Source organism: Propithecus coquereli, unplaced genomic scaffold, assembly GCF_000956105.1.
Source record: "Propithecus coquereli isolate 6110/MARCELLA unplaced genomic scaffold, Pcoq_1.0 Scaffold289, whole genome shotgun sequence".
Lineage (NCBI taxonomy): Eukaryota > Metazoa > Chordata > Mammalia > Primates > Indriidae > Propithecus > Propithecus coquereli.
In genome coordinates this window covers 1018710-1045465 of record NW_012148496.1, presented here as the reverse complement: position 1 = coordinate 1045465, position 26756 = coordinate 1018710, and the positions used below count along the sequence as shown (strand labels likewise).

At 42.3% G+C, this 26756-nt stretch overlaps 1 protein-coding gene across 1 annotated transcript; it reads left to right on the top strand.

The window, feature by feature from the left end:
* The first annotated feature begins 1438 nt into the window (after positions 1-1438).
* FNDC7 (fibronectin type III domain containing 7) lies at positions 1439-26756 on the top strand. Its single transcript, XM_012648538.1, has 13 exons — positions 1439-1501; positions 2006-2024; positions 6431-6685; positions 7418-7678; positions 9314-9571; positions 12523-12777; positions 14235-14492; positions 15023-15274; positions 16815-17069; positions 18720-18980; positions 22251-22280; positions 25776-25844; positions 25929-26756. Exons 1-12 carry the CDS (start codon positions 1439-1441, stop codon positions 25805-25807), a joined length of 2199 nt encoding a protein of 732 aa, XP_012503992.1. The 3' UTR covers positions 25808-25844; positions 25929-26756.

Below are 26756 nucleotides of genomic sequence, written 5' to 3'. Positions count from 1 at the left end.
GCAGCTGAAGCAAGCACTCAATCTTTTACTTCTTTTTCTTTCTTTTTTTTTTTTGACACTTAGGAGAACATATATTATTATTTCCTAATCCCTGTCCAGGTTCACTGTAGGGTCACAAGATCTAAAAACACGTGCATATATTCATAACATATGTATACTGACAGGCAGACATGGTATGGTATGAGGTATGGATCAAAGTTTATGGTTTTGCGTATAGTTATCCAATTGTTCCAGCACCACCTATTGAAAACGTCTATCCTTTCACCTTTGGATTGCCTTTGCACCTGTGTTGAAAGTCAATTGTCTATATATGTGTGGGTCTATTTTTGGACTCTCTGTTCCATTGATCCATTTGTCTGTCTTGATGCCAATACTACCCTGTCTTAATTACTGCAGCTTTATGATAAATCTTGAAGTCAGGTATAGTAAATGCAGTCTCTTTTACTCTCTCTTGGTTGGAAGCAGAGGTCAGGCTGATAAATTTTAACCCCAGCTCAACCATTTAATACTTGTGTGATTTTAGACAAGTCAGTTAAGTATGTTTATTACTTGTTTATGTACTTGTTTATTGTTAGAATTATATATTATAGTGCTTAGATTAAATGCTAATTATTTATTTCTATTTTTATTTTTTTAGAGATGGGATCTGGTTATGTTGTCCAGGCTAGAGGGCAGTGGCTAGTCTCAAGCACTGTCATTGCACACTGCAGCCTCAAACTCCTGGTCTCAAGTGATCCTCCTGCCTCAGTCTCCCAAGTAACTGGGCTAAACACTAATTATTATTAAAAGCCTGACTTGGACAATACCTCTGGAAATAAAAGGTGTTGGATCTCTAGGGTGGTACTGAGGACGGATTAACTTAATGTGCTTACCAGGGACCTCTCACTATCTTTCTCAGCGCAGGGACAGGCTCTTGCCCTTTCATCCTACACATAGAAGCTTTATGGCAAATTGCTCTTGATAGCAGGACTGATCGCTTTGAATTGAAACAACAATAATCAGAACAACAACAAATAAAGCTGAAAAACAAAAAATAAAACTGGTCAGTATCCCCAAGTTTAAAATGATCATTCCACCATATCAACACTTTTCTATACAGCTTCGTAAAATTTTTATTTAGAAAAAAAAATTTCTAAAAGAAAAGGAAAGCATTCTACATACTACTTTGAAACCAAGGTTACAGTAGCTTTTTGGCCCGCGTGGCGTGGCTTTCTCTCTCTTCTTTTTTTCAGTCTTTGCGGTACCTGCCCCTGCCGGTCTCCAGGTGCCCCTGGTTACAGGTCAGCTCCACACTGAAGGGGAGGAGCTAGCTCCTAGGGTCTCTTCCCGGTGTCACAGCTTCACATCCCAGCTGCGGACAGCGCTGCCCTCCTGGGGAGCAAAGAGGACCCTGATCACTTTGTTCTGTGCCATGTGAGTGAGTGCTGTGTCCAACAGGATGGCTGGTGGATTGGAGAAATGTTTGACTTTGATAGGATTCAGTCTTATCTGTCTTGAAATGGTGAGTTCACCTTTCCAACTACCTGAAACTATTTAGGGGAAAAAAGACACATTCATTGTCTTTCTCTTTTTTTTGATGGGCTGGGGAGTGGGGCGATAAAAGTCAAAATACTTTTGGATTGCACCAAGATTGTATGAGTTTGCATGTTTGAGATTTAAAATGATATACTAAAGAAAGAAAACAAGATTATCATTATATTTTAGGAACAAAGATTTCTGAAGTCTGTCAGCAGCTACTGACTTAGTTCAATGGGCAGATTCAAGGGGAAAAATGAAATAGTAATGTGATCTGTCTCCAGCCTCTAAATTCTATTTTAGGGTTCTTTGTGGTAGATTTGAGTGTTGGGAAATTATTTGTACAGATAAATACTTGCATGGATTGAAAGAGTACTCACTTTAGGTATAAAAATGTTGCGATTAATTTGCTACTGCTCTGATTTATATTTTACCTTTCCCAAAGTGTGTTTTTCTTCATGGTTCTAATTTTCTAAACTTTTCTTTTCAGGTTGCTTCAGCAAAAACAGGTAAACTTTTCTAACATGCAAGTTTTTTCTCCCCATATTTGATTTTAATTTCCATTTTTAATTCATGGGCTGCCCTGAAATATAAAGGCTATACCAGGAAAAAAATTCAACATTTTCTAAGCACTCACACTGGGTGATAGCCATATATCTGGTGCAGGGGAGATAGATGATAACTGGTAAGACAAGTCAATACATCAAACTTAAAAGACAAGTCCTTGTAAAGTATTCTTATTGAGTACTGTAACATATAGAGTCATGTAGCCATGCATTTTCTCATACACAGTTAGCCATGAGTAAAATATTACAATGATCATCTTTCTAGCCAAAGAAATAAAATCTTAGTGAGGAGACTAATTTATATAACTTTTCTTAGATGTCTGGGGAATTAGACGAGAAAACTAGAAATGTTGTATTTGATTGAATTGTGAAGATTCCGTACATTGATCAAAAAAGGACTTTACACTTCTATATTGCTTATTTAAAATACAGATGATGGTTACTCATAGCTGAAAAGGGGTTTTTTTTTAAAAAAAGATTTGATCACCATTTTTCTTTAATAAATGACTGAAGGCAAAAATAATTTCTTTAGAGCCCTTTCATGGTTCATTCATTCTATTATAGAAATCTAAGTCCCTGGATAGAAATTTATATTTAATAGGATTTAGATTATCTATGGGAATCATATAATGTCAACTATATCACCAATAAACTCTCATAGTGATTCAACATAAATTAGAATATTTTTAATTTATTATTTCATCTGCACCAAAGAAAAGGAAGTAGTATTAAGACAATTTTAGAATTTGATATATAGACATGGCAAAGCCATAAAATTTCATAAAATCCGTGCATATATAGGTTTTTAAAAATTATTATTTCCTGTTTTATTCACTTATCTTATTCTCGAGAGACCTTCAGGATTGGTCAGGAAGCTATGGGAAGGACTGCTTGGCCATATACGAAGTGACTTTTTTAATAAATGGCCTTTGGGTGGACAAAAATCTAGCCCTATTGTCTCCTACAAGGTCCCAGCTCACCAGGGAACACTAAGTTCTCAGAACAGGCCCCATTTTAGTCCCCAGAGCACTGACACTCTTCAAGAGAAAGGGTGGGTCAGGCTGAGATGCTGTTCATTGAGTTGTCCTGGCTTTTCAATAGACGGGACGTATTTCATTTATGCTGCATAGGAAGTTTTTTTTTTTCTCTGAAACAGAGTCTCACTCTTTTGCCCTGGCTAGAGTGCCGTGGCGTCCTAGCTCACAGCAACCTCAAACTCCTGGGCTCAAGCGATCCTCCTGCCTCAGCCTCCCGAGTAGCTGGGACTACAGGCATGCGCCACCATGCCCGGCTAATTTTTTCTATGTATTTTTAGTTGTCCAATTAATTTCTTTCTAATTTTAGTAGAGACGGGGGTCTCGCTCTTGCTCAGGCTGGTTTCGAACTCCTGAGCTCAAACAATCCGCCCGCCTTGGCCTCCCAGAGAGCTAGGATTACAGGCATGAGCCACCGTGCCCGGCCTGCAGAGGAAGTTTTATTTGGGGTGTGTGTATTTTGATTTTCTTTGGGCTCTGGCATCGCTATTTATCTGTGTTGGCCACGGTGGTCTCATGGGCTAATTTAGATCTCTCTCAGTTGGTAGAATGCACAGGTGCTGGGAATTGAAGGGTTTCATTTTGACTGATCAGAGTGGTTAGCTGCACAACTAGGGAATAATCGTTTCTCTTTCATCAATCCAGTAAGCGGGCTAAACATCGAAGTAAGGAAGAGTAAGGAACTGCTGCTACTTCATGCAGCCTTACATGCACGCTTTTCATCTCTTAAAGGGGAACATAGCACAAAGGTGTTCATCGCTGGTGCTGGTCAGAGCCTGTCCTGGGACCGAGTGTAGAACAGGGGATCTGTCTCTCCAGCCCCTGCTTGTCCCACGCTCCCCAGAATCTCACTGTCACTGGCGCCCTCCACGGCAGAGCCATACGGCTTGGCTTTCCCAAACCCATCAAAACTTACTTGTCTCACACACACACACACACACACACACACAACACACGTGTGCACACTTTCAAAATGCACTTACATACTCTATTTCACTTAATCTTTACAACAATCCTAAAATGCAGATATTTTACATTTTAATGTAAATCCTATTATGTAGGTATTATTACTATTCCACGTTTCTCAAGGGAAAAAACTGAGACTAGAAGAGATTACATGACTTGCACGTGCTCACACACAAAGGTAAAAGGCAGATTGTTCTTGCTCATATGTGGGAGCTAAATATTAAAAAATTTGATCTCATTGGAGACAGGGAGTAGAATGATGGTTATCAGAGGCTGGGAAGGGTAGCAGGAGGGAGGATAAAGTGAGGATGGTTAATGGGTGCAAAAGTATAATTAGACAGACAGAATGAACAATATTTGGTAGCACAACAAAGTGGCTACAGTCAACAATAAGTTATGATAATACTTTAAAATAACTAAAAGAGTAGAATTGGAATGTTCCCAACACAAAGAAATGATAAATGCTTGAGGTGATGGATACCCCAAATACCCTGATTTGATTATTATACATTGTATGCCTGTATCAAGACCTCACACATGCCCTATAAATATATACAACTATTGTGTTCCCATAATAATTTGGAAAAAAAAAAAGTAAATGGCAGAGCAGGGCTCACACCCAGAGTTCCTGAACCCAAATCCTTTGCTCTTTTGCTACCACACAACCCTGAGTTTCCTTCTGCTAATACTGGCTTCCTGCATACTCCTTCCTGGCAAATGTGCCTCTCCTCACTCAATTCATTGAGGCAAGTTTTGTGGAGCCCTCAGGCCCCGTGACAGGCCTGTGGGGAGATAGTTGTGTCATGCTAGCGTTTTATATGACTTTCAGACCGCTCCATGAATGCACTATCAGGCCTTCTGTATTTATGGTTGGTTTGGTTGTCATTTTCCCAGGAAGTTGGTCCGTTACAATAAGCAGGACCGGCCAACATAAGAGAGAAGATTTACTGTGGGGACAGAAGAAACAGAAGGAGTTGAGAGACACTAGATAATCAGAGGGAAGAAGGCATATAGCATAGAACAAGTAACTGGGGCAAACGGCTAAGATGAGCAGGCCTGCAACTCTCCCCCAGCAAATATAACTGTCATAATTTTCTTTTAATGGCAAAAGAGACATTCCTGGGTGATGTTCAAGGAATGTCTGGCCAGTGCACAGTGGAGACTTTGTTCATTTTTGCAGCATGGTTATTTCTGAGATGCTGCCAAAGCCAACTCTCTGGGCTGTTGGTAGAGAAAGAGAAGGTTGTCCGTATCTGCGCACAGGGATTTGGCTGTGGGGGAGGGGAGTTGATGCTGGCAAATCACACGTCTGTGTTTACTCTTTCTCCCTCTTTGCCCTGTAGCTTTGTTTGTTTTGCCCTTTAGCTTTGAATTTGGCATTTAGTGATTTAACTCAGCAAATGGAGTACATTAAATGTAAAAGGCTAAGTGCCAGCTTCAAACTTAAAACCCAGCTATTTTCATTTGACCTTTTCTTTCACTTGGATCTCCTACATCCAGGACATTTTTGTGTCTGTGGAGTTTTGTAAAGCACTAAATTTCATTCCCATGCAGAATCTCCTACGCCATACCCCAAGTGTAGGGACGCCTTGTGCAAGCTCATGGCATAAGCATTCACATCCCCCTGGTAAACCACGGCTACGCCGGAGTGAGGGAGTCCACAGCATCTCATTCTTATGCTGAGGCAGACGTTTTGATATAGGAAGAGAAAATAAAGTTTATTTTTATTTCATATATAAGAATCTGAAAATTGTTCCACTCTCATAATATGAAAAAAAGTGCCATGGAGTAATTATAAAAAAAGAACTCAATTCTCCCCCCTTCCTCCATTAGATTAAATGCTGTTTGGGAAATGTGCAAAGTGCCTGAGAGAGTGACCGCAGCCTCTGGGCCGGGGTCGGGGAGTGGAGGTGGCGCCAGCTGGAAGCCCGTGCAGCACATTTGTGGGACAATGTCAAAGCAGCCTGGGAAATTCACAGAATGCCAAACTAGAGTGGAAGCTTCTGGAATAAAGCCCTTCAATTATTCTCTCTCTCCTCTAAGAGTTCTTTCCCACAATCACTTCCCATTCTTAGCTAGCTCTTGTTTGTACAAAAAGTGCAAATTATCTCATAGGCAACTGGGAAAAACCTCTTTGAAATCCCATTTCTGAATGAGAGGTTTGAGCTTTCCAGATATCTTCTGGAGAGTAGCTTTGCCTTTCCTTTTCTGTTTTTCCTTGATCTGGAAAATAAGGGCAAAGCTTACGTCTGAAGGATGGCACGAGAATGATTCAGTTTGAAGAAGATGTCGAAAGAAGTAATCCTCGTAGGTATCCTGGCTAATGGACAACTTCAAAATCTCTTTCAGCTCCTGAAATACCCACTATTGATCAGGCATATTCAAAAATCAGTAACAGCATCACTGTAGAATGGGCTACAGTGCCAGGTGCCACCAGTTACCTCCTCAGAGCTGAAGACGGGGACACGGTCATTGAAACCGTGGTGGCCAGTTCTCCAGGAACTGTGACGGGCCTGAAGGCTGCGACCTTGTACCAAATCACCGTCAGATCCATCGGTGCTGCTGGGAGAAGCCAGGCATCACCTCCAACACAGGCAAAGACAGGTAGCTCGGTGCTCATCCTCTGTTGAGTGTTTGCTTGTGACCTGGATCAGTTATACTGCGTAACGTCATTTGGTGTCACGTGAGTGCCTGCCATTCAGGGCCCAGAACTGAAAGCCACCAAATGATGCTTTTTGGGAACTCAGATATCTGTGGAAGAGGTGGCATTTAAATGCCAGATACTTTGCTTTGGAAAAAGACCATTTCTGGGCGTCTTTAAAATCACCCCTTCTTTTAAATCTCCGAAACAGGGATTTCTGTTTTTAACCATGCCAGATGGACACAGAAGGCATTTTGCTGCACCTTGACCGCATGGCATATATGTTAATGAATTAAAACATGTGGAGTTTGTCAGCACCATTATCTGAATTGATTTGATAAAGTTGTACCGAGGCATATTCTGAAAAGCTAGTTATACATTAAAAGAGTATAATCCATCATTTCCCCCATTGGTTTATATTATGATTACAGGGATGTTTTATCTAATTTCTGACCAAATTCCACTTGAAAGTAGTGCCTAATATTTAGACTTTCTCTGTTTCCCATTCCTCTGCCAAGTCATTTATGATTAATACACTCTTAAATAGCAATTATTTAATGGAACTCTGTTGTGAATTCTTTCATAAAGCAAATAATTATTTTACGATATGTGTAATCAACCTCAATTTACTTATTCCTGAATTTGAATTATCCTCTATTGGACTTTTACGAATGCACATGTTTTTGTCTGTTTAGTGTTGGCTGCACCAATTCTAGAAGTCAGCTCTCCAAGTTCAGACTCTATTCTTGTACAGTGGGAAGCTGTGTATATGGCAATTGGATTCTCCGTGTCCATTATGCGAGCCAATGGCTTGGGTAGAATATGGAAAGAGAATACTACAAACACCTCCTTGACATTCAACAGTTTAGAAGCCGGGACACTCTACACCATAAAGGCCTATGCGTGGAATGCCAACGGAATCCCTGGGGATGACTCCACCTGCAATCAGAGAACAAGTAAGAACTTCTCAGCTCAACCTCAATCTTATTTTTGATTAATGAGCAGGGCTGTGCATTGCAGCCATCAAGAGTAGTGTTAAATGATAAGTACAGAGCAGCTGGCAGCAGCTATTTAAATTTATTATGAAGTTATTTATAGTGCCTTGACTATTCTTCCTTGGTAGTTTAAATGCTTTCTGCATAAATAAATGTTGCTCAGAATACATAGAGCATGGCACCTCCCCCTCTGACATCCACCTCAATTTCAGCTTACACATTCAATATTACACAGAAGGAGATGATTCTTTTTTTTTTTTTTTTTTGAGACAGTGTCTCACTCTGGTGCCCAGGCTAGAGGGCAGTAATGTCATCATAGCTCACTGTAACCTCCAACTCCTCAGCTCACGTGATCCTCCTGCCTCAGCCTCCCGAGTAGCTGGAACTACAGGTGCTCACCACCATGCCTGGCTAATTTTTTGTAGAGAAAGTGTCTTGCTCTTGCTCAGGCTGGTCTCGAACTCCTGGTCTCAAGCCATCCTCCTGCCTTGGCCTCTCAAAGTGCCGAGATTACAGGCGTGAGCCACTCTGCCGGGGTGAGGAGATGATTCTTGTTAGGTTTACCAATCACCCCTTGTCCCTTCCTGAGTTCAGGCCAATAGTATAAACATAGAGAATTGGGCCAAACAGGAATTCACTTATTCGGTGGACATTGAGTGAGTATGTGCCAACTTTGAGCTGGCTTTGTTCTAGAGATACAGCAGCAAACAAAGTAAGGTTCCAGCAGTCATGGTGCTTTATGCTTGGTAGGAATCAGTGTTTCAGATCTATTTCCCAAGTCCTCAACTGAGGCCTGAGGCTGACGTGGGGCTTCCCACCACCTCTCCTGCAGTCGGGGAGAAGCTGGAGCATGATGTGTATTCTCTCTCCACCCACACCCAGGGACAACCTGCCCCAGGCATCCTGCAGCGGAGTAGCTGTAAGTCCAGACTGAGCTGCTGGAGTGAGGGGGAGAGAGAGAGACAAGGGGCGGGGGAAGAGAGAGAGTGATGTTTTTTGTTTTTTGTTTTTTTTCTTTTGTACAGTAGCTTATGTTTGAGCAGAAAGATCTGTTTTTAATTCTTGTTTTTAATTCTCTTGAGACAGAGTAAACCATCCACTGGTAATGTAACCTAAATAGATACCAGACTCTCACCAACCAGATTAGCTGTTTCATCCCTTGGGGAAGACCAAGGAAAGGGTGGAAAGAAACCAGAAATGTTCTCTCCAACTTCTCCTAAGTTTGGAAGGGAATGGAAGCCCCATTGTCAATAGGACAAGGCAGATATATAGGGAGAAGAGAAGGGCTTGCCTTTTATAATACTTCTCTTTCTTTTCTTTTTCCTTCTCTCTCTCTCTTTCTCTCTCTGCCCAAACATTCACTCAGGGCCCACTATATGCTTGGGCATAGGTTAGCTGATGGGAATACAAAAATCAAATAAAGCACAATTCCTACATTCAAAGAACTGGTTGTGTCCAAGTTTTATGCTTTGAACATTTGTAATTATCCAACTATTGGGATACCCTATCCTCTGTGCTCTGCAATATTGTTAGGCCAATACTTACTTGGGTTCTTGAGGTTATAACAAAAGTCTTAACTGTTTCTCAAAAATGTAGGTCCTCGTGCCCCTGCCAACATTCAAGTCTCTTTTGATAGTGGGGCTCTGAAGGCGTCTTTCTCATGGGTACCAACAGAAGGAGCTTTCAACTATACCGTGATGGCTTTGAGTGACTCTTCAGAACTGAGCTGTAGTACAGCTTTCAGTTCCTGCACCATCTCCTCCCTCCAGTGTGGAACTGAGTACCTGATTTCAGTTTTAGCAAGTAATGATGCTGGATCTAGCAAATCATCTTCAGCCGTGACCCTGAAAACCGGTATGTAAACAAGAGTGAGATGGCTGTGGGGCTGGCAAGTCAAAGTGACTGCCATAAGGGAAACAGACAATCCCTGAGAGTGTTCCAGAACACTCTGGAATGAGTGAAAACGAAAGCCTGGTCTAAATGAAAGCTTTGAGTTGGACATTCTGATGAGTTTGAATAATGTTGACAGTGAAACCAGATATTGTGCATTGCAAAAAAGCATTTCTTTGAAAATTAGGAGGCCTGGCTCCTATCCCAGATTTTCATTAATTAACATTTGTGAAGTTGTAAAAATTTTAAGATCCAGTTTGAGTTATAAACAGCTCTAACTGAGCAGTATTGCTAACTGCCTCTTCTTTACATCGTGCTTCATGATCTAGGCCTGGAGGGAGCTAATTTTTAAAATAAAGATAGGATATTTCTAGTTCCGAATATGTGTTTAGATTTTTCCCCTTTTCATTCTTATCAGAGAGATAAATGCATATATATGTGGAGGTTTATTCCTCTATTTAGAAATATCTATTTAATAAAAAGAAAAAAAAATCCTGAAGCAGAAGAAGGGCAATAAAATTTTGTAAATTAAAAAAATGTTATACTAGAAATATCTATATGTTTTGGGGATGGAAACTAACATTTGGTGGAGATCTACCCTGTCTCAGGTACTACAAACACGTTATCTTATTTAATTCTCATTACAACTCAGTGAGGTAGGGTCTATTATCTCTTTTCTCAGATAAGGAAATTAAAGCTCAGGTTAAATAATTTTCCCAAGGACACGCTGACAATAAGTGGTAGAGCTGGGATTCAAGCTCAAGTTTGCCTGATTTCAATCCTCTAAGCCAAAGAAAATCTGGGTAAAATCCACTTTATTTTTTATTTTTTTTGAGACAGAGTCTTGCTCTGTTGCTCTGGACTAGAGTGCCGTGGCGTCAACCTAGCTCACAGCAACCTCAGACCCCTGGGCTCGGGGCCAGGCGCGGTGGCTCACGCCTGTAATCCTAGCACTCTGGGAGGCCGAGGCGGGCAGATGGTTTGAGCTCAGGAGTTCGAGACCAGCCTGAGCAAGAGCGAGACCCACCCCCCTCCGTCTCTACTAAAAAAAAAAAATAGAAAGAAATTATCTGGACAACTAAAAATATATAGAAAAAATTAGCCGAGCATGGTGGCGCATGCCTGTAGTCCCAGCTACTCGGGAGGCTGAGGCAGGAGCATTGCTTGAGCCCAGGTGTCTGAGGTTGCTGTGAGCTAGGCTGACGCCACGGCACTCACTCTAGCCAGGGCAACAGAGTGAGACTCTGTCTCAAAAAAAAAAAAAACAAACCTCCTGGGCTCAAGCAATCCTTCTGCCTCAGCCTCCCGAGTAGCTGGGACTACAGGCATGCGCCACCATGCCCGGCTAATTTTTTTCTATATATTTTTAGTTGTCCAGATAATTTCTCTCTATTTTTAGTAGAGACGGGGGTCTTGCTCTTGCTCAGGCTGGTCTCGAACTCCTGAGCTCAAACCATCCGCCCGCCTCGGCCTCCCAGAGTGCTAGGATTACAGGCGTGAGCCACTGCACCGGCCAATAACATCCACTTTATCCGATAGTCAGAAATTATGTCATTCTAAGTTTAAGAGGCTTCTGAGCAGAGAGAAAAGAAGCTGTCACCAAGCTGATACACTCTATTCCATGGGGGGAAAAATACAGCCTAATCCTTCAGACCCACAGTTTCTTAGGGGTATGCTAAATTAAGGTCACTGATAACAAACTTGGTGATTTGGCTTCTCTTTTGACAACTGCAATTTAATGTGGATGGGACTTTAGGAGTGGTTATGAGGGCAGGGTAGCTGAGAGTGAGGGAACATAGATAAGAAATACGTTCAAAAGCACAGCAGTTCCAAGTTAGTCATTTAATGTAGGAGAGAACCACGCAGTGTTTTTCCATCTTGGGTGCACATTAAGAGCACCTCAGGAGCTTTTATAACCTGCTGATACCCAAGGACCTAATTGGTACCCAAGACCAATTAAATTGGAATTGCTGGGAAGAGAGTCTGGACGTGAACAGTTTATAAAAGCTCCCCAGTTGATCTAATGTGCAGTCCGGGTTAAGTGCCACTGAAACAGTCCTGCACACTTAGGGGTCCAGGAGGTACTAATGTAGTTTGTGTATAACACAGTCAAGACCACGGGAATGACCTTGACTTATCAGTAAAAGAACTATGTTTAGAAAGTACGTGTATTTCCTGGGGCCCAGAAATGTATTTTAGGAAGACTTCCATTAGAGATGACTAAAATTTTAAAAGCTTGGGGCTTGAATGAATAAACTTTATTTGAATTCATTCTTTCAGAAGACTTCACTTCACGCTGATCCTGGGTAAATGAGGCACTGGCTTAACAGAAAAACAGGCAGATTAACCAAGGTGATCCGTGCCTATTTCTGACATGGTCTAGTGCATGTATTGTAGGAGATAAATTTTAAGACATCTGAGAATGTCTCCTTGGTTTGCTTGAAGAATTAGAGAAAGTGTCAATAGAAAATACGATGAATGATGGCTATATTTTTGTCTCTAAAACATAACTTCGGAGATATCCATTATTCCCTTCAGGCCAGACTGGTTTCATCTCTGGATAAAGCCAAATCTTTCAACAAATACTCTAACAATGAAAATCCCCACATCTTAAAATGACTATCAAACCCTGATGGTGCTCATTATTTCAAACAATATTTCAAATAACAAGAGAGTGCGGAGAAGTCATTGGAATTTGTTGTAGTGTTTTGGGGCCTATAGCATAGCCCTTGGTTCCATAAAGAAAATCTTCTAATGCTTCTGGTTTATAGTTTTGCATATCACGTATCAAATTCAATCTGTTACAAAGCTCAAAGTTGATGATTTGGGTTGTCTTAAAATCTTGGATAATTGCAAAAATGCAAAGAAAATCTCGTGCAGTAGTCTCACAACTGCTTATTATTGATATCTCCTAGTTGCTTGTGCACCTGGAAGAGTGATAATCCAAGAAGATCCCCCTGGTCACCTGTCTGTGGCTTGGTCCCATGTAGATCTGGGTGATTACTATGTGGCCTTCGTGAAGAGTGATGATGGCTTGGAAGCACATTGCAACACATCCCTTACCCAGTGCAATTTCCTATCTGAGTGTGGCTTCACTTACTTTATTAGTGTTTTTGCCTATAACAAGGCAGGACAGAGTCCTTTGGGTGACATATTCAATTATACCACGGGTAAGTCACATGTGATGCTTGTGAAGGGAGTTCTGAGCTCACTAAACTCAGCAGCAGAATGGATCACCTATTGCACTTGTTGACTTACCACCTGGGAATCATTCTAGGGCCAAGAACAGAAAATGAATCTCTTATCTCACATTTTTTTCCAGGCTAGGAAATTTTGGTATCCTGGACCCAAGCTTAACAGGCATGCAAAGTTTAGGAGTGAAAAAAGGGGAAAGAATGTAGTTGTTCAACCCTGCTCTGAAAAATTGGGCTCTGCACAAAGATGCACTCAGTGTTCTAGCCTGTGCTGCATGCTGAGGGGATGTAGTTCTTGCATTTCAGCAGTTCACTCTCCCTGAGACCCAGAAACAGAGATGCAATGGCCAAAATGCTACGTGGTGAGGAGGGCTCTGGAGTAGAATACCTGGGTTTAAGTCCTAACTTGACCACTAACTCATTTCCACAGTGGGGATAATGATGTCCACCTCACTGGTTCCTCATATGTTCTACTGCAAAATGGGACAAATAATAATGAGACCATGAATGTGAAAGGCCTTTGTATGTGATAAGGCATGATGCAAATATTTTTATTAGCATCATTATTACTGTTACTATTATTTTCCTCCACTAGTCTTGGATTTTGTGCAGGGCAGGGATTATGTTTTATTTATCTCTTCATCTTCAGTGTTTGTCACAATGTGATCAGCATATGGGAGATGCTTGATTTTTAAAGAATGAATGGAGACAGTGGTTTGAAATTAATTAACCACATTTACAAACAAGAATATTCTAATACAGTTATATAAAAGTACTAGCTGGATTACAATAAATTTTACTAGGATGAGGGATCTAAATAGTTGGTGACTTTGGAATTTGGAGTAGGGCGTCTCAAGAACGCAGGAGGGCCTTGCAGAGGGAGTGGCCTTGAACTGGGTCCTCCAGGATGGATGGAAGGTGGGTGGGACAAGAGCGTCCCAGGGAAACTCCAAGCTGAGTTAGACGTTTGTCCATGGGGTTCTTTAGGGTGTCTTCTAAGATCTACTCATACAATTATGCTTCCCCCTGCCCCCAGCTTCATCTTGGTTTAGTGCCTGGAAAGACTGACAGGATCTGAGAGGTCAGACTACATATGCTTTTGTCAGCCGGAAGAGGGAAAAGCTTTTCCAGTAGTGGGGTCAGCAGTCTTCAAGGCACAGAGAAATGAGAGCACGGGTGGGGCGGGGAATTGAGGAGTCTGGTGTGGCAGGGGGTGGGGGGAGGTGCAGCTTGTAACAGCCTCGAATGTCCTGCTGAGGATTTATCCTCTATGCAGGGACTGGACCTGGGCAGACCTGTTGGAGGTTACTACACTAGTTTAGGAGGGCAGTGGCAGAGACTCTGGGCATGGGGAGGTCAAGACTCGGTCCCCGCCATCACTCCCCGAATTGTTCCCCTACAGACCTCCATTCTCTCTCTGCTCCTGCTTTCAGCTCCCTGCTGTCCTAGTGACATTAGCCCCGTGTTGGTGTCCAGTGACAGAGTAGAGATTGTCTGGTCTCCTGTCCGTGGTGCCGAACTCTATGAAACCAAGGCCGTAGATGGGTACAACGTGGTCGAGTGCAACGACACCGCTCCTGCTTGCACCCTTTCGGCTCTGGAGTGTGACACCAAGTACAACATCACGGTGTATTCTTTCAGCGAAGTCAGGGGCAGCAACATGTCATGTACTTCCCAGTTTATAACCACAGGTACAGTACTGCTGTGATTTCATTCGCTGACGTCTGAATGACTCACCCAGCTATGCACCTCGGGATGGGCATTCAGCAAGACCTATAAAAAGGTGAAATCCCATTAACCACTCTTTGCGGGGACCAATAGAGCCCCTGTTGTACTAAGGAGAGGTGGAGAAGAAGGTGGAAGAGGAAAGTGGGAAAAATGAAAACAAAAGGAGACCATGGGGACAATGGGAGATTTTGCTAGCGATGGTCTTAGCTGTTTGGTTCCTCCTTCCTTCGAGGGGCCTGCTCGTATTTACACCATTTGCAAATGTATGTCTTATGTACTTTTGGGACTAACAGTTCCCAGTTAGTCCCATACTATAGGAACCCAATGCCCTATGTCAACGTCAACAGTTTTCCACACATAGGCACTATGAATTTAGCCTACATGCATGGTATGGTTGAAATTCTGATGATCTCATTGGGGGAAAAAATCAGTTTTAGACCAAATGACACGTGTGATGTTTTTGACTCATGCTATTTCAATTAAAATCTCTTAGCTCCCTGCAGTCCTGAAATAAATGTTTCGAAAGATGCATCCTCCATGATTCAGGTGCACTGGAGATCCACTAACGATGGCGCTACTTACACAGTCACTGCCCAGGGGGAGACAGGGCTGTACCAGTGCAGCAGCACAGGCGAGTCCTGTACCATGGGCGCCCTGCCCTGCGGCTCGCTGTTCTCTGTCACCGCTGTGGCTGAGACGCAGGCAGGACGGAGCCTGCCCAGCTACAGTGTGCCCCTGGAAACTGGTATGTAGCAGCCACCAGCCTGAATGTTGACTTCAGCAGGGTCCTTAGGAATTGTTTTAAGATGTGAACTTTTAAATTTAATCTTCCCTCAGTGTGATAGAAATACATTAAACTCAGAGACTTTTCAAAGAGCCCTGGAGTTGAAAATAAAACTTTCAACATTTTACAGGTTCTGTAAAAATGTCATCAAAAAGCTCTAGTATATCCATACATTAGCATCAGAGGAGGAATGTATTAACTCTGCAAAACAGTTATTTGAATTTATATTCCCCCATGATACAATCTATCAAAACAGCTAACAAACAAGTAACTAAATGAGTTGGTTTATTATTTAGTACTTGGCTCAGCCCTTTCGAATCTTTCTGTAAAAAATGCTGAGTTTCAGTTTCCTAATCGGTAAAAGGGGGTAATGGCCTCATAGGGTGGTTATGAGGATTAAGTTAATACTGCCAAGCATTTAGCAGTAGTGCCTAACGCATAGTAAGAGCCCCAGAAAAGAAAACCATTATTTTCTTCACAGCACTGTGTGTGAACGAAGTTTAGCAAATTACTTAAAGCCTTTGGAAATTATTTTCTCTTATATACAATGATAGATGGCACTTCAGACTATAAAAGTTGAAATACCTAGCCGGGCACAGTGGCTTGTGCCTATAATCCCAGCTACTTCGAAGGTTGAGGAGGGAGGGTCACTTGAGGCAAGGAGTTTGAGGCTGCAGTGAGCTGTGGTAATGCCACTGTACTCCAGCCTGGGTGACAGAGTGAGATCCAGTCTCCAAAAAAAAAAAAAATTCAGCGGTTCAAACACCTATAAAAAGGCAGCAGAATAGAGACAACACCAAATACTGTACACACAAAGATTCTAGGCATCCTGTATCCTATATAGTGGGTCCCTAAAAAATTGAGTCAGCTAATGGTATCTTAGGTGGCTAAGAGATCAAGCTTTTATTTATTTCTTTTTTTTGAGACAGAGTCTCACTCTCTTGCCTGGGCCAGAGTGCCGTGGCGTCAGCCTAGCTCACAGCAACCTCCAACTCCTGGGCTCAAGCATCCTCCTGCCTCAGCCTCCCGAGTAGCTGGGACTACAGGCATGCGCCACCATGCCCGGCTAATGTTTTCTATATATTTTTAGTTGTCCGATTAATTTCTTTGTATTTTTAGTAGAGACAGGGTCTCACTCTTGCTCAGGCTGGTTTCGAACTCCTGAGCTCAAACAATCCACCCGCCTCGGCCTCCCAGAGTGCTAGGATTACAGGCGTGAGCCACCGCGCCGGCCAGGATTTATTTCTTATCTGAAAAAAATGGGGGAAACTTCAATACCAATTACCAATAGCCAGTTAGTGCAGTGCATTCTTAGGGAAAGCACCCACTATACATAGTTGATGTTACGTGATGTGTCAGAGGGTGTGAACAGGAAAACATTTTTGATTAACAACTGAAAGTTTGAGAAATGTAGGACATTGAGCAAAATGCAGGCATTTTTTTCGCAAATAATATTGAGTGGAAATAAATCCCTAATTCTCTTTCTTTTATCCCATTTAAGTGCCATGCTGTCCAGCTGGTCTGACAGTAACTCAAATCACCCAGTCAGTAATCAACATGAGCTGGACTATTGGGACGGTGGCCCAAACCTATGTGACAGTTTTGGAGTCACACACTGGACAGTCTAAGTGTCACACTCATCAAAACCACTGCCTCCTGGGATGCATCACATGTGGCGTCAACTACACAGTGACATTAAAAGCAATTAGTGCCACTGGGTTGACTGCGGACTGCGCCCACCAAAGTTATTCTCCTAGTAAGTGAACTCTAAACTCTAGCTCAAGAGTATTGGTAGGGACTTTATTATAAATCCAGGCATAAGCCCTTCCTTCTCATTTAAAAAGATGCTGCATCTCCACCTAGCTTGCATTATAAATTCAGACTACTTTCTAAAATGTTTATAATTTTCCTCTTGACTTAGAACCTCAAAGCTTCAGAGGCTTCTGTTGGTAGTTGGTGAATTAACTCCCTCTGTAACAATATTCAGGTATATTAATACTTTTTCTGAAGTGATGATGTATCTTTATATGACATGGCTACCTGCAACACAAAGTAATTCAACCTGGCAGAGTTTTCAGAAAGCATTAGATCACACATTCTATTTGGTTTGGATTCTTTCCTTCCCATTATTATTAAGCTACTACCTTTCTGTCTAAGCCTCTCCAGTCCCCTTCAATGGTTTCTTACTTCAACAGACTAAAAGAGCAAAGGCATCTGTCTACTGATATATTGTACCTCGTTCTTCACAAAGAATAAACCATTAGGGAATAGCAGGGGAAGGGAAAGCAATGTCGGGCTAGCAAATAAGATTCCTCTTGCATGATTCTAATCCACTGAAGTGGCTGCTTAGAGCACTGTTTTCAAAAAACCTCCTGAGGATGCCTCCCAGGATTAAGTGGAAGGAGCATAATGATCAGTTAGTTATGTCTGCCTGAGGCATGATTAGTTAGTCATGGGAGAGTTGAAAATATAATTTTGGCATCCCAGAGGTAGCAGAGTCTTACCTGGGAGTCTAAATTAGACATGGCTTCTTATAAGCTGTGTTGCCTTATCTTCCCTAATTTTGTCTCCTCATTGGTAAGAAAAAATAGGGATAATATCTTCCCAGCTTATCCTTCAAAGTTGTTTTGAGAATCATAATAAATTATAATGTGAAAGCATTCATAAAGTGCTGCACATATGTCAGCTGCTTTATACTTTCTTTTGGCCTATTATTTTTCATTAGATTTGCTGCCTAAGTTCTCTCCTCGATACCCAGTTCTGCTGGGAATATGTCCCATTGCTTATTCTAATTATACAGTATCATTTTAGTTACTGAGGAATCTACCATTTGGTGCCCAGCTTGACACCTAATGTGTGACCTGCTCAAGGTGTTTAGGAAAGGGAAAAAAAAATACCTAATCAGCTAGCATGGATGAAGTGTGGACCAGCAAACGTGGTCACCAGACTGTTGAGTGAGGGGTTGTTTCCAAGGCATCATGCTACTCAGCTCAGTAAAAATAGTTTTTTCAATTAAAGCTGAATGCAATTAATTATATAATATTTAAACTTAATCCCACCAAAATAAAATGAAACTAGGGCATGATGAGGGATCTTGACAAGTGTTCTGTGCCTTTGACTCATAGTTTGAGTCATGTACAGTATGTATCTGCCAAATGTGGACCTTTTAGACTCACCATTGTTTTATACTAAAAATGCATACCCACACCACCTCCACACATGGATCTCTGATCATGCAGCCCACCATGGAAAGAGCTTGAGTACCCCTTCGAATCTTGCTCTAACCAGTAATTAATCATGTTGTTTGGAATAGTTTACTTACATTATTTTTCCCTGCAGTAATCAAGGCCATGTTTGTGTGAAGGTGGAAGAAGTGATTTTGCGTTTTTTGTGTTTTATCCTACAGGTGCCTGCTGCCCTTTGGGGGTGAAGTTATACAGGCTGGGCCCTAATGGCATCCGGATCTACTGGCAAGCCTCCAGGGGCTCTGCCAATTACAGCACCGACCTCTATGGCTCCAAAGGCATTTTCACGTGTGCCCCAAGTGCTGGCCTCAGTTTCTGTGATATCACCGAGATCCCCTGTGGGGATGTATACACTGTGATGGTCTCACCAGTTGCTGAAACAGGACTGAAGCTTACTTTCTGTCCAAAAAAAATATATTCAGGTAAAACAAGTTATGACAGTTTATCTAAAACTAACCCTCAACTCAGACCTGTGAATTAAGACTCAGAACAATCTCACTTATTCGCTATGTAGGAAGGGCAAAGAGAGTGTGAAATTTCTACATGCCGCAGACATACTCTGGCTGTGGGAAACCGAAAGTTTCTTTGGAATTGTGATGCTTTATTATTATTTAATTTGGAGATGCTCTTCTCTTCCCTCTCTCTTCTCCTTCCTAAAAAGGACTAGATGCTTGTTGTTTAAAATAGTAAAGCATAATTTAAAGTGATTTTCTGCTCAGAGATTTGGGGACAGATTTTTAACATAGTCTTAGAGATAATGATAGACATCTTGGGATGCTGGAAATTAAGAGACTTGAACTTTTATTTGCTCATATTAAGAATTATGACTGAGGAAAAGTTGGAGGATCTGAAAAAATGAATTTATAAATCATAAGCTAGGTTTGGAGTTGTGAGTGGGCAGACAGTGTGTGATCACAAAACACGGCTGTCAGCAACTGCCATCTCACCAGAGCGGGCAGAAAACATTAGCAATTCTCCTGCTCTGTATTCCAGCACCTTCTGCTACTTTGCCCAGAGCATAGTCCTACATTTTTTGTACATTTCTAAAAGAAAAGAGATGATTAAGCCCTAGAACTTTGCAGATGAACACAGAAAGAGGAATAAGTATTGGCTCACAAACTTTTACTGATAACCAGAATCTAAAATTTCTAATTATATCTAGGTGACAAGAGGTTCAGGATGGCTCTTAGTGATAGAACGAGGCCAGTTCCTCCTGCGGGAGCATTTTCATTGTCCTTGGCTGTCACGCTCTGATTCCTTGTTTTTTCATTATCTTGTCCACAGGGCAAGCTGGCCTAAGCATAGCCCTGTGGGAAGGGACAGGAATGGGTTCTTGGGGTGAGGATGAGCTCTTAGGAAGAAGCATCTACAGCTCAATAACAATATTTCATCGCACCTACATAACATTTTATAATTCATCAAGTGTTTTCACATTCAATATCTTCACATTCAATATCTTATTGAATGCTCAACATAACCGTATGATGTATGCTCAACGGATTTTATTATTTCTACAAATGAGAAAACTGAGGCCCAAATCTCTATCTACAACCCTTCTCTTAACCTCTTCTAAGCCGTATTCAAACTCCTCTGGGCCAAAAGGAACTCCTGATCCTCTGCTATTTCTGATCTTCCTCCCATCATCCTTGTTTCAGGATGAAAACTCTGGAGTTCGCTTTCCTCTCTCTCACCCTCTATATCTAAGTAATCTCCAAGTCCTGACCTGTTCACCTTCACTGTGGTTCCTAAATCCAGCTGCTTCTCCTCATTCCCACAGTTACTGCCTTGCTTCAGGCCCTCGCACCTCTCCCCCAGACTACTGCACCGTCCTATATTCCTGCCCTCCCTCTGGCCTCCATACTATTAACAACATTGTCATTCTAGAACACTGATGCAGTTGTGTTACTTTTATGCTTCCATATCTTCAAAAGTCTTCCACTGGTCCATAGGATAAAATTCAATCCTCTCAGCATGGCATTTAAGGTCCCTCACAATCTGTCCCCTGTCTATCTGGGCTTGCGCTGTCCAACAGAAATTTACTGTGAGCCATGGATGAAAAATTTAATTTTCTAATAGCCACATTTAAAAAGAAACAAGAAAAAAATTGATTTAATAATAGATTTTAGTTATCCCAACATATCCAAAATGTTATCATGTCAACATCTAATCAATATGGAAGTTATTACTAATAATAAGATATTTTGCTTTTTTCATACTAAGTCTTCGAAATCCACTCTGCATTTTGTACTTATACCACATCTTAGTTCAGACTAGCCACATTTTGAGTGCCCAGTAGCTACTTGAGTGGCTACTGTATTGGGCAGAGAAATTCTAGGTGCATTCCACAGCACCCTTCCTCAGAGGACTCGATTCTGTAGTCTAGTCTCGTGGAATCATACACGCCTGTCCCAGCCACACACACTTCCCATCATGTTCCCAAGCCACTGCAGTGCTCTTCTCTTCGCCTGGAATTCCAACCCACTTCACCAAGAGAAGTTGCCAGCCCAATTTTTCCTCGTCTGTGAAGCCCTCTCCAATTCTCATGAGCTGAGTTAGCCCTTTCCCTCCCTCCTTTATGAACCTACAGCACCCTTGTCTTTACTGAACATATTACTATGAATCGAATGTGTGTTCTTTCTCCTAATAAGTGATGGTCTCTCTGACTCTCAGTACTTAGCACATAACTGTTGCCCAGTATGTTTTGTTTATGTGCCTATGATCATACAGCTGAGTGATGGAAGTCTTCTGTTCTTTCTCCTGCTCCTTGCCCACAATTCAACACTTAGAGAGTTATTCCTCTGATGGCTTGTTAGCCACCAGAAGTCCTTGTGAGTTAGAACTCTTTTTTTTTTTTTGAAACATAGTCTCACTCTGTGCCTGGGCTAGAGTGCTGTGGAGTCAGCCTAGCTCTCAGCCAACCTCAAACTCCTGGGCTCAAGTGATCCTCCTGCCTCAGCCTCCCAAGTAGCTGGGACTACAGGTATGTGCTACCATGCCCAGCTAATTTTTTCTATTTTTAGTTGTCTGGCTAATTTCTTTCTATTCTTAGTAGAGACGGGGTCTTGCTTTTGCTGAGGCTGGTCTTGAACTCCTGACCTCAAGTGATCCTCCCATCTCGGCCTCCCAGAGTGCTAGGATTACAGGCGTGAGCCACAATGCCTAGCCATCGTTAGAACTCTGATACCCTTAGGTGGGGTGTCATCTCAAGCCTGCAGCCTTTCAGCTTGGTGAGGACTAGGTGTCCAGACTCGAGTTAGGAAATCCTCCTTTGCTTCAGTCTCCCTGGTAAAACCATGCATTTGGGAGAAGTCTTTTGTTTTTGTTTGTTTGTTTTCTGACATATAAGTGGTGACTTACTCTGATAATCAGGACAATATTATAAATGATAATAATGGCTGATATTGAATTCTATGTGCCACGCACTATCCTAAGGGCTTTACATGTATTAACTCCAATTAATCCTTATAACAAACCACTGAGGTTGGCATTCTTATTTTTACCACTTTACAGATAAACTGAGGCATAGTGAAGTGATTGCCCAAGGTCATACTGCTAGGAAGTATCTCCCCTTCTCACCCGTTTGTTCTTATTAATTCTTTGGTTTACTTCACTATTATTCTTTCTTAAGTTATGTCTTCACCATCTTAAATATATCAATAAATATATTTTAAGTGCTTGTATTTTCATTGCAGTAACTTGCTCTGGAAGTACACTTGGAATGGGTAAGTCATTTTTCTCATGGATAAAATGGAAAGGAATTTTTGTGGCTGCATCATGGGGTTACTTAATGAAGTCAGGATCAAAGCTGACTCTTCAGTTAGAAAGGCAAACGCTTTCTTTCTTTCTTTGATGAAAGGGGTTCCTGCTCTCCCATCCCATAACTTTTTCTCCCCAAATATAGTGCCTCCTCTCAGATTACAGCAGTCGCGATGAATTTCTTTGGATTCTGAAGCCTTTGCAGTCTTCTAGGGTCCCACAGGAAAATGTAAATATTTCTCAAAGGCGTGGTGCTTAATCCCTCATACTGTGGTTCCCAGCCTGGCTACACATTGGAATCACCTGGAGAACTTAAAATTAACTGATGACTTGGCTCTGTCCCCAGAAAGTCTGATTTAATTGGTCTGGAGTGAAGGCTGGGCATCAAGATTTTTGAAAGTTCCTCAGATGATTCTAAAGTATAGCCAAGGCTAAGAACTGCTCCTTTAGAGCAGGGCTTCTTAAACTTCACTATGCATGTAGATCACCTGGGGCCTTGTTAAAGCCAGATTCTGATTTGTTAGGTCCGGTCTGAGACTCTGTGTTTCCAACAAGGTCCAGGTGATACCAGTGGTGCTGCTGCTGCTGGTCTGACCACACCCGCAGTAGCCAGGCTGGGAGGGAATCTGTGAATAGCCGGCTAGGATGTTTGCTTCTGGTTTGCCTGGATGGGTTTGCCCTGGGGGAAAAAGGGGTTCTGAAAAAGGGGAGTTGGAGTGAAGATAACCTTTACTGACTCCTCGGTTTTGCTCTGGGCTGATCTTGTCTAGGCTATTTTGGTTGCCCCCAAGGAGATTACTTCTTGGGCAGGGCAGTGGGGATGAACACACAGAGCCATGAGTGCTGATCCAGTAAGTAGCACACGCTGCTTCAAGAGGGATCCTTGCCACAGTCTTCTAGGAGACAGCTTGCTTTGGGGCCCTAGGAAGAGCCCCGGCATATTTCCCAAGTTTGTAGTTTGATATCCCAAACTACAGAACTCTCCCTCCCGCCACAGTCAGACATGGCTGACTTCAGAGGGTGTGAGTGGGAATGAAGGCTTCCTGCCAGTAAACCCCACCAGACAGCCTCCCAGGTGGGGCCAGCTCCCCATGTACCACCTCCTTCCCCTGGTAGGGATCGACTAGGTCTGGAGTCTCTCTCCACTGCCTGTGCTCTGCCTGGGCTCCTTTCCTCTCCCTGTCCGTTGCTTCTCTGAGCACAGCAGGACACATGCTTTCCAATTCCTGCCCCACCTGTGCGTCTGAAATAAGCACAATCCCTATTAATTTTTCAAGAGTTTTGGTTTCTCATGACTATAGGTAAACAGATCTGGCTTATTGAAAACAAACTGGGAGCAAACTTCTAATCATAAAAAATTGCTTTAAAAAATCTCCCAAAGTACTAGTAACCATAAGCCTTGGTCTTCAGTGAAAGGTACATGGGCCTAGGTCTGTATTCTTAGAACCTATTTCTAGTATTGTGGTGGTTTTTAATCAGTATTCCCCTGAGTCATGGAGGGGAGAGGAGGAGAGGAGTGGTGTGTTATATATTGGCCTTCCCTAAGATTTTGTTAAAGAAAGAGTTGCAGGGGAGGGGCGTTAAGAACAGAAAAAAAAAAAAGAAAGAGAGTTGCAATGCTTTAAGAAAAAAAAACTTAAAAACTGTTACTCTTAGACCTTGCTACTTTCACTTATCAGCGTCCCCAGAGAGCGTGTTAGAAATGTATAATCTCAGGCCCCACCCTGACCTACTAAATCCCCAGCTGATTCGTAAGTGTATCCAAGCCTGAGAAGCACTGCCTGGGTACTGTTCTCTAACTTTGCCATGTATCGGAATCTCCTGGACAGCTAATAATGAATGCGGAGGCCCAGGCCCTATCCCAGAGAAGTGCCTCTGTGTGTTCATCAGGTTCCCAGGTGATTCTGATACACGTGGAATTTGAGGAGCACTGCTCTAGGTGAATGGTCTCCTCTTTTCTGTCCCTTTGGGCTGCAGCTTATCCTGGCTCTTCTCCTCCTTAGCAAGGCTCAGTCTTCAGCCTGACGTCTGCCACTCTCTTAAAGTATTACAGATCCATAGATCCTTATAGAAATCCTGCAAGACCCTCAAGACACAAGAGTAAGCCCGGTTATTTGAGGGTCTCTGCAGTCATCTGGAAATCATTATATCTAGGGGGAAATTCTAAATTGCTGTTTTCAATTTCAGCATTTCTCCTCCCTGTACACAGGGCAAGTCAATCAGGTCCTTGGCTAACATGGAGGCTTTGAACATGCCAAGGAGAGCTTTGGGAATCTCGTTGGTCTAAAACTTTGGGTCTTCTTTGACTCTTGGATTATCCTAAAGCTTTTCACCAGTGTGAATGGACTTTTTAAGAGTCAGATCAGGATTCAAATCCTGCCATTATTACTTGTCCTTAGGTTGCATCAATTCTTTCTAAGCCTAGATTTCCTCATCTGAAAATTGGAATAAATAATAATCACTGCATAAAAGATAATTAGGATTAAATGAGATATAAATTATTGGACAAAATGATAGGTCCATAGTACTTAATAAATGGTAGCTATTATTCAGGATAAGTTTAAGCTCATATCATATTCTATTATGTACCAGTTATTAACATTTTAATGTGCTACTTCTAACTAAGACATTTTAACCCTAGTCCTCATAATACCCTAATTCATGGGTTTTCAAAGTGTGGTCCTGAGGCTAACAGCATCAGCTTCTTTTGGGAACCTCTTAGAAATGCAGTTTCTGGGGTTCTACCCAGACCTACTGAATCAGAAATTCTGAGGCTAGGGCCCAGCCATCTTTGTTTTAACAAGCCCCTACAAGCAAGTCTGATGCATGCTAAGGTTTGAAAACCACATCTTTAATTCAAGAAAGCTACTTTGATGCCGGAAAACTCATGTAGGCTGGGAGGGAGAGGAAAACAATCTCTTGGAAGTGACAGGGCTCTAACGAGAGGTAGACAGGAGGGGTTTATGCTTGACATCACTCCATGGCGGGTCCTCCATCTTCAGGATCCAGCATGTTTCCCTGTCACTTGCACATCCTGGGGAACTTCGAGGAAGTTTCCTCTCCTCAACATACTTAGCAGTTGAACAGGTTTATGTTCTCCCTATACAACTCCCTGAATCAATAAAATTTTGGAGTTCCCTGAGGAACACAGCAAGTTGGCCTGGGGGTAGAAAGAAAAATTCCTTGTTCTGAGTCACTAGTCTGAGCTTAAAGAGGATTCACTTCATGAAGCAGGAGAGAGATCACCCTGTTCAGTTAGAAACTGCTGGTCAGTTTAAACAGTCTGCCCCTTAAACAGTTTAGATTGTCTTAGTATCCTGCTTACTTATCGTGAAATGCTGCAAAATAGCATTTCAAAACAAAATACTAATGAAATCTGAGGCATTTGTACTTTTTCATTTAAGAAGATGTCTGCATATTTAATGCATCTTTCTGCCTCTTCCGTTCCTCATCCTTTTCAGTGATTTACAGAGGGAAGAGAAATCCAGAATGACCCAGGGAGCCCTGGATAAAAACAGACACCTGACCAAGTGAGTAGTGTAAATTGATTTTGTGTGATTCTACGGCAGAGTTTTTTGTCTTTGTTTTAAAAATTCTTTCCATTTCTTTTGCAGAGTGGTCTCAACTGTTAGTGATTAGAATTGGGAAAGATCTATTAGAATACAGAATTTTTCTAGGATAGGAAAAGCTCCTTTTACCTTTAGAAGAACAACTCTGACTCTGCTTCCTGAGGGCAAGGTCAGGTGTGTCCTTAGCCACACAGGAGTTCAAGATCTTCTGTGGTGAGGACTCTAGGGTCATGGATCCAGAAAGTTCTCTGGAAGGCTACCAGAGTGAGCCAGCACACTGCGAGAACCCTAAAAACATGAAAGGTTTACTTAGCAGAAATTCTTCTGAGATTTCACATCCAGACACATCACACACTTTGTGAGTGTTTCATCAACACCAGCACTTGCCATGCAGCCCCCTAGCCATTCAGGGGCTGGAGATGTTCGCACCCAGAGAAGGCAAGCCGCCTACACAGAGACAAGGCTCACCCCAGGACACGCCGCCACCAGGACTTCAGCACAGGTTGGATAGCAGCAGCTTCCAGGGCAACCCATGGTAACAAACGCCCCCATTGCAGTTAGAAGGGAAGCTGAGCTACTTGCTGGTTTGCTGAGCCAAAGCATCAAGTGATGTGACATTCTTGAGAGAGCATCCGGAAAAGCAGAGCGGCTGGCCTGTTGCTAGAAGGATTGCAGCTGCGCTTCTGAATGAGCAAAGGCGCCGGATGGAGGGCAGCCACTGGCAGAGCCTCGAACTGTGGCAGACTGACATATGCGCATCTTTTTGGGGGAGGACCATCCATCTTATTGGCTGTGTCTCCCATCCCACTGAACTGCTTTTTTGATCTTTGGAGAAGAAAGGCAATAATATATAACATAAATCTGTTGTATCTA